The sequence below is a fragment of the Oncorhynchus tshawytscha genome, linkage group LG32 (assembly GCF_018296145.1).
Source record: "Oncorhynchus tshawytscha isolate Ot180627B linkage group LG32, Otsh_v2.0, whole genome shotgun sequence".
Taxonomy (NCBI): domain Eukaryota; kingdom Metazoa; phylum Chordata; class Actinopteri; order Salmoniformes; family Salmonidae; genus Oncorhynchus; species Oncorhynchus tshawytscha.
In genome coordinates, this window is record NC_056460.1 from 11733096 (window position 1) to 11743885 (window position 10790).

Genomic DNA, 10790 nt, shown 5'->3' on the forward strand with positions numbered 1-10790 from the left:
AGGCTGAAGAAATTTGGCTTGTCACCAAAAGCACTCACAACCTTCTACAGATGCACAATTGAGAGCATCCTGTCGGGCTGTATCACCGCCTGGTACGGCAACTGCTCCGCCCAGAACCGTAAGGCTCTCCAGAGGGTAGTGAGGTCTGCAAAACGCATCACCGGGGGGCAAACTACCTGCCCTCCAGGACACCTACACCACCCGATGTCACAGGAAGACAATAAAGATCATCAAGGACAACAACCACCCGAGCCACTGCCTGTTCACCCCGCTATCATCCAGAAGGCGAGGTCAGTACAGGTGCATCAAAGCTGGGACCGAGAGACTGAGAGACTGAAAAACAGCTTCTATCTCAAGGCCATCAGACTGTTAAACAGCCACCACTAACATTGAGTGGCTGCTGCCAACATACTGACTCAACTCCAGCCACTTTAATAATGGAAATTGATGTAAATGTATGACTAGCCACTTTAAACAATGCCACTTAATATAATGTTTACATACCCTACATTACTCATCTCATATGTATATATATATACTGTACTCTATATCATCTACTGCATCTTGCCATCTTTATGTAATGCATGTATCACTAGCCACTTTAAACTATGCCACTTTATGTTTACATACCCTAGATTACTCATCTCATATGTATATACTGTACTCGATACCATCTACTGCATCTTGCCTATGCCGTTCTGTACCATCACTTATTCATATATCTTTATGTACATATTCTTTATCCCTTTACACTTGTGTGTATAAGGTAGTAGTTGGGGAATTGTTAGGTTATATTACTCGTTGGTTATTACTGCATTGTCGGAACTAGAAGCACAAGCATGTTCATACTACCTCAATCTGCTAACCATGTGTATGTGACAAATAAAATTTGATTTGATTTGGTTGAGGGCACATCGGACGGAATTACGCCGGCAGACCAGTCATGATGGATTGGCGGGGCTCCGTGTCGACAAAGGATCCAGGCCAATTGGCAAAAGAGGTATTGTAGCTGGAGTAATTTAGTTTGCTAGCCGGGAGATGCACCTGACTCGAGGTAAACTGGTGCTAGCTTCGGGACAAGGGCATTAGCCACTATAGCCACTTGGTAGCAGCTAGCTAGGTGCGATGATCTGATGCAAAGGTCCAGAGCTTACGGAAGGATTCCGGTGATGTACTGAGGAAAAACAGAATGATATGCTCAGGGTTGATATCGCACTGTGCATATTGTCAGATATTATCCAGTCTAAAAGCAGATGGTGTCTGAGCTAAAGGTAAAGGCCGCTAGCAGTGGCTAACAATGACTAAATAGCTAGTAGCTAATTAGCTGGTTAGCATCTGATGGCTAACCAGTTGAAGTTGAAGTCGGAAGTTTACATACACCTTAGCCAAATACATTTAAACGCAGTTTTTCACAATTCCTAACATTTAGTCCTAGTAAAAATTCCCTAGTTTTTAGAATGTGAAATGTCAGAACAATAGTAGAGAGAATTATTTATTTCAGCCTTCAACAAGCTTCCCACAATAAGTTGAGTGAATTTTGGCCCATTCCTCCTGACAGAGCTGGTGTAACTGAGTCAGGTCTGTAGGCTTCCTTGCTCGCACACGCTTTTTCAGTTCTACCCACAAATCTTCTATAGGATTGAGGTCAGGGCTTTGTTATGGTCACTCCAATACGTTGACTTTGTTGTCCTTAGGCCATTTTGCCACAACTTTGGAAATATCCTTGGAGTCATTGTCCATTTGGAAGACCCATTTTGCAACCAAGCTTTTTAACTTCCTGACTGATGTCTTGAGATGTTGCTTCAATATATCCACATAATTTTCCTACCTCATGATGCCATCTATTTTGAGAAGTGCACCAGTCCCTCCTGCAGCAAAGCACCCCCACAACATGATGCTGCCACTCCCGTGCTTCACAGTTGGGATGGTGTTCTTCGGCTTACAAGCCTCCCCCTTTTTCCTCCAAAACTGTAATATCCTATGTTTCACGGAATCGTCGCTGAACGACGAATGACGACATGGATATTCTGCTAGCGGGATACACGCTGCACCGGCAAGATAGAACAGCACACTCCGGTAAGGCGGTCTGTGCATATTTGTAAACAACAGCTGGTGCACGAAATCTAAGGAAGTCTCTAGATTTTGCTCGCCAGAAGTAGAGTATATTGTGATAAATTGCAGGCCACACTACTTGCCTAGAGAGTTTCAGCTATACTTTTTGTGGCTGTTTTTTTTACCACCACAGACAGATACTGGCACTAAGACTGCACCCAGTCAGCTGTATAAGGAAATACACAAACAGGAAACCACTTACCCAGAGGCGGCGCTCCGAGTGGCCGGGGACTTTAATTTCCATCAACATGTTAAATGTGCAACCAGAGGGGAAAAACCCCTCTTTTACCAACCCCTCTTTTACCAACCCCTCTTTTACGCTACTGCAACTCTCTGTTCATCATATATGATGAACTTTAACCATATATATAGTCACTTTAACCATATCTACATGTACATACTACCTCAATCAGCCTGACTAACCAGTGTCTGTATGTAGCCTCGCTACCTTTATTGCCTTACTACTGTATATAGCCTGTCTTTTTACTGTTGTATTATTTCTTTACCTACCTATTATTCACCTAATACATTTTTTGCACTATTGGTTAGAGCCTGTAAGTAAGCATTTCACTGTAAGGTCTACTCCTGTTGTATTCAGCGCACTTGACAAATAAACTTTGATTTGATTTGGAGTGGTTGAAAAACAAGTTTTAATGACATCAACCTAAGTGTATGTAAAAATAGCATCACATTGGGTGAGGCGGGTTGCCGGAAGGTATGTTTAATTTAAAAATGGAAAAAGAGATGGAAATATATTTTTTTTTAAATGTTTTTTTTTTTTTTTACATGGGACAACGACAAACACGTTCGCACTGCTACGCCATCTTGGATTAACAATGCTTGTTTTGACCAACCCATAGTAGAAGACACAAAACCACCTCGACCTTAAGTCTTCTGATTAAGAATAACATTTATACGTTCAGAAAAAGTTTGACTTTTAAGACACACTTCTCTCTCAACGTGTCTCTCCGAAATAAACAACTAGTAGAGTGTGTGAGAGTGGGGCTACAGCCTGCGCTCCGTATCCGTATGCCATGCAGGGTTTGCTCTGTGTGGTTGGTGTTGAGTTATTCACTCACTGTGGTGGGTTTCTGAAAATGAGTGACGTGTAACAGAGAAGCATCCATGTTCCCCTGAGGTGTTGGGTATAGTTTCTCATCTGTCTGCTGCCACCACATCAGAAGCCACCTGTCACCAGCAGCACACGGAGGTCTGGCTTACAGGATATGTGTCAGTGTGACATTAATGGAGTACTTGACTTATGGTTATGATTTTGGATATGATTGTAGAATACAGTATGTTGAAAAAACAACTTAATGATGCTGCTCATGGATATTGACATATAAATTGGACATTTAGTTGAAAATATTAAAATGCATTCAATATGTTACTCTTGGCATTAGGCTCTGCTCCTTCGGGGTAGCTCACTGCCAGAGCATGCATAATGATAACATAATAATAACAATAATAAAGAGTGAAAAAGGTATGCTATACCAATCCCCCTGACTGGAACAAAAGCAGTGCCCAAACAGGTGGAGTCTGGGGTGGGTGGTCAGAAAGCAGACATGCAGGGCGAGTACCGCATGTTACAGCATAGCATGTCACCAAGAACACCAGTGCATAGCTTGCACACAGCAGCCATCATGGAATGAGTGTGCATTACCTGGTTGACTAAACAGACTGCCATATTACGGTAGAGTGAATCTAATTGGTTCAAGATTAGCTGATACAAATACTCTGGTTTCCTGTTTGAACTTGTCTTCACGTGGTTTAGATAGAAAGCTTTCCAAACATACAATATACTGTAAGAAATATAGCTGAACATCCCCAATGCGTACCACATACACATACAGTTGATGTCAGAAGTTTACATGCATGTTGGCCAAATTCATTTAAACTCAGTTTTTCACAATTCCTGACATTTAATCCTCGTAAAAATGTCCCTGTCTTAGGTCGGTTAGGACCACCACTTTATTTTAAGAATGTGAAATGTCAGAATAATAGTAGAGAGAATTATTTATTTCAGCTTTTATTTCTTTCATTACATTCCCAGTGGGTCAGAAGTTTACATACACAATTAGTATTTGGTAGCATTGCCTTTAAATTGTTTAACTTGGGTCAAACTTTTCAGGTCGCCTTCCACAAGCTTCCCACAATAAGTTGGGTGAACATTGGCCCATTCCTCCTGACAGAGCTGGTGTAACTGAGTCAGGTTTGTAGGCCTCCTTGCTCGCACACGCTTTTTCAGTTCTGCCCACAAAGTTTCTATAGGATTGAGGTCAGGGTTTTGTGATGGCCACTCCAATACCTCGACTTTGTTGTCCTTAAGCCATTTTGCCACAACTTTGGAAGTATGCTTGGGGTCATTGTCCATTTGGAAGACCCATTTGCAACCAAGCTTTAACTTAACTTTAAAGCTTTAACTTCCTGGCTGATGTCTTGAGATGTTGCTTCAATATATCCACATAATTTTCCTACCTCATGAAGCCATCTATTTTGTGAAGTGCATCAGTCCCTCCTGCAACAAATCACCCCCACAACATGATGCTGCCATCCCCGTGCTTCCCGGTTGTGATGGTGTGCTTCGGCTTGCAAGCTTCCCCTTTTTTCCTCCAAACATAACAATGGTCATTATGGCCAAACAGATCTATTTTTGTTTCATCAGACCAGATAACATTTCTCAAAAAGTATGATCTTTGTCCCCATGTGCAGTTGCAAACCGTAGTCTGGCTTTTTTATGGCGTTTTTGGAGCAGTGGCTTCTTCCTTGCTGAGTGGCCTTTCAGGTTATGTCGATATAGGATTCGTTTTACTGTGGATATAGATACTTGTGTACCTGTTGCCTCCAGCATCTTCACAAGGTCCTTTGCTGTTGTTCTGGAATTGATTTGCACTTTTCGCACCAAAGTACATTAATCTCTAGGAGACAGAACACGTCTCCTTCCTGAGCGGTATGACGGCTGCGTGGTCCTATGGTGTATATACAGTGGGGCAAAAAAGTATTTAGTCAGCCACCAATTGTGCAAGTTCTCCCACTTAAAAAGATGAGAGAGGCCTGTAATTTTCATCATAGGTACACTTCAACTATGACAGACAAAATGAGAAAAGAATCCAGAAAATAACATTGTAGGTTTTTTAATGAATTTATTTGCAAATTATGGTGGAAAATAAGTATTTGGTCAATAACAAAAGTTTATCTCAATACTTTGTTATATACCCTTTGTTGGACTTGCACAATTTGTGGCTGACTAAATACTTTTTTGCCCCACTGTACTTGCGTACTATTGTTTGTACAGATGAACCTGGTACCTTCAGGTGTTTGGAAATTGCTCCCAAGGATGAACCAGACTTGTGGATGTCTACAATTTGTTTTCTGAGGTCTTGGCTGATTTCTTTTGATTTTCCCATGATGTCAAGCAAAGAGGAACTGAGTTTGAAGGTAGGCCTTGAAATACATCGACAGGTACACTTCCAATTGACTCAAATGATGTCAATTAGCCTATCAGAAGCTTCTAAAGCCATGATATTTTCTGGAATTTTCCAAGCTGTTTAAAGGCACAGTCAACTAAGTGTATGTAAACTTCTGACCCAATGGAATTGTGATACCGTGAATTATAAGTGAAATAACCTGTCTGTAAAACAATTGTTGGAAAAATTAATTGTGTCATGCGCAAAGTAGATGTCCTAACCGACTTGCCAAATCTATCGTTTGTTAACAAGAAATTTGTGGAGTGGTTGAAAAATGAGTTTTAATCATTCCAACATAAGAGTATGTAAACTTCTAACTTCAACTGTATACAAATACAACATAAACATGAATACACAAGTTGAATATCACATGACTATTAATTATGTATCAATATTTTGATTAAAAGGCAATAAACAGTGTGAATATGTTTCTCACCCCAAATCATATTTTACACGTGAACTGGTATTCAAAGTGGAAATAATTTTTAGGAAGTTGAAACTGACTCGTAGGCTTATATCCCGATGTACCTGATCAAATTTAGGCAGCTAAAATATTTGTACCTGTGATCAAATATAATAAAGGTCTTAACAAACTGTTCTCATTTTAACGTTAGCTCTTCTGACTGTGTGGCAGACCCCATGCACTGGAACATCTTCCTGAGTGGTCCAGTGACAGTGACCTAAAAACATTACTCACCACAGCACTGTTTCAAACTAAAAACCAATGTAAATCTTATGACCTGATGTTTGAAAAAAAGGTATAGGTAGGCCTCCATCGCTATCAACTGTACACCTTATGGACTAAAACAAGGATATTCAACTGGCGGCCCAAAATTGGACATTTAGTGCCAAAGTGAAAAGCACTATAGTTGTCTTATTTATTGAGAAAAATAAATAAATAAATGGTGAGCGAGCGTTGAGCCTTTACTTTTATTTGTATGTGTGCGTCACATGTGGAAAATGTCCAATGTTTCAATTCTGAGAAAGTAAAGAAGCAATACTCAGAAAAAACATTTGAAGAAGCTACTCAGTGGTCCTACTTCCTCTTTTGGAAGACACAGAATAGGGGTTCGATTCTACCTGTGTGTCAGGTGGAGAAGTGTGATTCCGGGCCATGTCTTCATAGACACTCTCAGGAATGACCTGGGGTGTGGATCCTCCCTGTTTACAGCACCTCTTCACCTGTGAAACAGGAATGTTGCTTCATTCATATATGATGCGCTACAAGCAATCAAATTGTCTTATTCAACCACTTTTTAATTATTCATGGACATTGATTTTAAAAAAATGATGCACCTGAATTGCCCTTTGTCCATTTCAGTCACTACAATGACTGGCATTGAAAGGACATTGTGTTTTGACAGAGTTTAGAACAAAATATAAATCTGCACACTAGTGTTATGCTCTGAACATGTTTAGCAGGACGAGGACAACTTTTTGATAAAGGACAACGTTTTGACAGATACACGTGATTGACCCATCACCAAGGCAACCTTCAGAGCACACTCACCAGTGGAGCAACCCAGATGAGGAAGATGACACACAGCAGGATGGTCAAGATGCTAATGATGATGATGTTTACCACGCCAGATGGGCACGGCTTCTCATTGGCTGGGTGAAAGGGGGTCAGCGTTACTGCAGTAGCTTTAGGACATGGCAGCTGTAGGACATCGTCTGTGGAAGACATCACCAAATGGGAAAATCTCATCAGTATGCTGCAGCACTCACACAAAATAACTATCAGAGACAGAGTTGTACAACAAAAAAAGCCACTGAAGAACAGTGTTTCTCAACTTGTTTGTATCCCGGACCAGCAGGCTATGGTTGTTTATAATGAAACTAACCCTCAAGAGCTGACTAAATGAGTCTGGAACACCAGCCTGTCCATGAACCACAGATTGAGAAACACTAGTCTGGGTTCTAGATTACACACATTTTTTCTACATGTGAAATTGATTGTTCATTCATGAGAAGAGAAACATATCACATCGCCTAGAGCCCTCAAACTCAACTCTGGACCTCGAAGCAACTCCTTATTTTCATTGTTCCCCTCTAATCAGGGACTGATGTAGACCTGGGACACCAGGTGTGTGCAATTCATTATCAGCTAGAACAGAAAACCAGATGGCTCTGGACCTCGTAGGGTAAGACTTGAATACCCCTGCCCTAGAGTGTAAACACACACCTACCATTCACCACCACCAGAGTGGAGCCTTTGCCTTGGATGATAAAATGATTGAACGTGGATTTGTTGACATTTGTATAAACACACCAGTAGACTCCTGTGTCCTCTATGGTCAGGTTACTGACGGTGATGGTCAGTTGGTCCACAGGTCCCTCAGTCTTCACTCTGTCCCAGTAGCCTTTCCTGAGGGTCAGCTTGGAGTCACTCTGGTGGTAATACAACACCTCCCTGTCCCTGTCCAGCCCAACATACAGGTACATTCCTTCCTGGTCTTTTAGAGTGGTGGAGCACTTCATGGTAAACTTCTCCCCTGTTTTCACCCAGAGAATGGCTTCTATAGAAAAGAGGTGAATGAAAAGATAAGCCACGATTTGGAGAATTTGTGTAATACATAGATAAACATGTTTCTACAAAAAAAAACATCAGAGTGGAAATTCAAAGGCTGAACCCGTTTCCCCCCCAGAAAGGGTTAAACACCAAAAACTCAAATTGTATTTTTTCTACATACATTTGTTTTCAGGTAGGGCACTATACACTACTGTGTCATTTTAGTCTCAAAATGTTTAATACCCATCTGAAAAAACAGGTGCAAACTGCATCTAGTATAAACTTTGCTCTTGGTGCAAAAAGGCTTAACAGAGCCCAAACTGGTGACTCTAAATTCAATGTTGGGAGAAAAAAAAAGTTAGTCTTATTACCTGTTGCTGTGGTCGATGTGCTGAGAGAGAAACCGATCGACAGCAGACACCAGTGCAGTAACATCTCCATCACTTAAGCCCTGGTTACTGCTGTCTCTCTGTTGGTCTGACTTTTAAAGACAGAGGAAGTGGCGTCAATGTCATCAAAGCCCCTTCTAAACCACCACTCCCTCCTCAACCATCAGTATTGAACATTATACACAATCTAAACAACAACCCTTAATTGAATTCTCTTTTTGAGATATGCGTAGTCATCTTAGCGTCAATGGGTGTATTGTAGTAGCCTACTAAAGTACTGCACTTTGTCTGGGGAAATGTTTCAAATTGAACTCATTCTGTCTTTCATCAGGGTACCATTTCCTGTACTATCACCATATGACCCCTGGATCATTTTCACTTTTCAATGCTAACTTTATTTATCTTTTTGCCGTTACATTACCCAACTTGACACACAACAACACACACATCACAGGCTGGGGGAAGCCTCAGAAGATCTAGGGTAAACGGGCCTTGCTGAAGAGCACAACAGTGGAAAGTAGCTGATGGGATATTGAAGCCAGCAACCCTCTGGCTGCCAGTTCACTCAGTTATTGAGGAGAGACTGCCGTCTAGTGTCAAGCTAGAACAAAACAGGTTCCCCAGAAGAGTCTATTCATATGTTAATTAACAAGTAATCAATTAGATTTGAACTAACAAGACTGTTGTTCTACTGTGATAAATAAAATTATAAAAGGCTAACTGAAAAAGTACAACAGAAGGAAGAGACGGCTATAAATCCTATAAGTTCAATGGCATACATATTGTAATTATGTAAATAATCAAAACATAATAGAAACATGAAATCTAAATACTACATTTAGCTTAGTAACATGACCCTACATAAACCTTTGGGGGTTTTTCTCCCTCGAAATATGTAACCTGTTTGCCTGATGACTCAAACTGAATTATTCCGCTGCTGTATCATTCGCTACGTACTTCAGTCTGAGATTGCCATCATTGAAGTCATTTGTGATGACATCAAAATAAGAGGTGTTGTACAAAACAAATTCATCAGCGATAGGATCATCTCTAACCAATCAGAGCATCAAAGCCAATGTTGAATTTTCAAAACGGTGCTTTACTCACCTGTTCTGGCTCTGGCCCAACCCATCGGTTTGTAGGACCTGTCAGATGGTCTAGAATGGATTTCCATTCTAGAATTCATCGGGGGGGGGGGGTTACTCAGATCCAGATTCATTGCGGAGAAAAAACTAGCGTCAGTGGGCGTGGTGTAGCGTTTGGCTGGAGCAAGGATTTTGGGTAGCCAGGCGAGCAACCTGTAGGTTGTATGTGGATTGTTTAGACCTGCAGACAGAACAGGTCTCAGGTCTCAGGTCTCATGGCATCCACTTTGTTCATCTTTATTTTTTACGCAAAACCAAACGGAACACAACAAGAGCTGATAATGCTACTGAACAGACATGAAGCATATGCCTGTAGTGCTAAGAGTCCTGATACATATTGAGGCAAAGCGTCCCAGTTTCTGTTCCCAAGAGCACCGTCTCTTTTGCAGTAGCACAATCAGGATTCACCAGATTAGAAGATGACAGCACACAGCAGGGTGGTGGAGACGCTGGTGATGACGCTGACCCTAATAGAGGGTAGGTTTTCATCAGACATTCATATCCCAGGTGGGGGTGGAAGGTCCTATATATAGGGGCAGTACTCAGTGACATCACTTCCTGAAACAGGAGGTAAAAATATGGGCTTCCGGCGCCGACAGAGATGGCCGCCTCGCTTCGCGTTCCTAGGAAACTATGCAGTATTTTGTTTTTTTACGTGTTATTTCTTACATTGGTACCCCAGGTAATCTTAGGTTTCATTACATACAGTCGGGAAGAACTACTGAATATAAGAGCAACGTCAATTCACCATCATTACGACCAGGAATATGACTTTCGCGAAGCGGATCTTGTGTTCTGCCTTCCACCCAGGACAATGGATCGGATCACAGCCGGCGACCCTAAACATGACGCTGTAAAAGAGGCAAACGAAGCGGTCTTCTGGTCAGGCTCCGGAGACGGGCACATCACGCACCACTCCCTAGCATGCTACTCACCAATGTCCAGTCTCTTGAAAACAAGGTTGATGAAATCCGAGCAAGGGTAGCATTCCAGAGAGACATCAGAGACTGTAACATTCTTTGCTTCACGGAAACATGGCTCACTCGAGAGACGCTAACAGAGTCAGTGCAGCCAGCTGGTTTCTTCACGCATCGCGCCAACAGCGGGGGTATGCCTTTTGATTAACGAGACCTGTTGTGATCATAACAACATACAGGAACTCAAG

General features: G+C 41.6%; 1 protein-coding gene across 1 annotated transcript; it reads right to left on the bottom strand.

The window, feature by feature from the left end:
• Positions 1–5799: 5799 nt before the first annotated feature.
• LOC112230288 lies at positions 5800–10239 on the bottom strand. Its single transcript, XM_024396519.2, has 5 exons — positions 9588–10239; positions 8463–8572; positions 7769–8098; positions 7090–7253; positions 5800–6761 (listed from the first exon to the last, which is right to left on the bottom strand). The coding sequence occupies exons 2-5, from the start codon at positions 8530–8532 to the stop codon at positions 6603–6605; spliced, it is 723 nt and encodes a 240-aa protein (XP_024252287.1). The 5' UTR covers positions 8533–8572; positions 9588–10239; the 3' UTR covers positions 5800–6602.
• Positions 10240–10790: the final 551 nt, after the last annotated feature.

Coding starts and splice junctions, on each gene's coding strand:
- LOC112230288 (XM_024396519.2), bottom strand. CDS start 8,532: ATGGAGATGTTACTGCACTGGTGTCTGCTGTCGATCGGTTTCTCTCTC. Junction 8,099..8,462: donor CACATCGACCACAGCAACAG/GTAATAAGACTA, acceptor TCTTTTCTATAG/AAGCCATTCTCTGGGTGAAA. Junction 7,254..7,768: donor CACTCTGGTGGTGGTGAATG/GTAGGTGTGTGT, acceptor TGTCTTCCACAG/ACGATGTCCTACAGCTGCCA.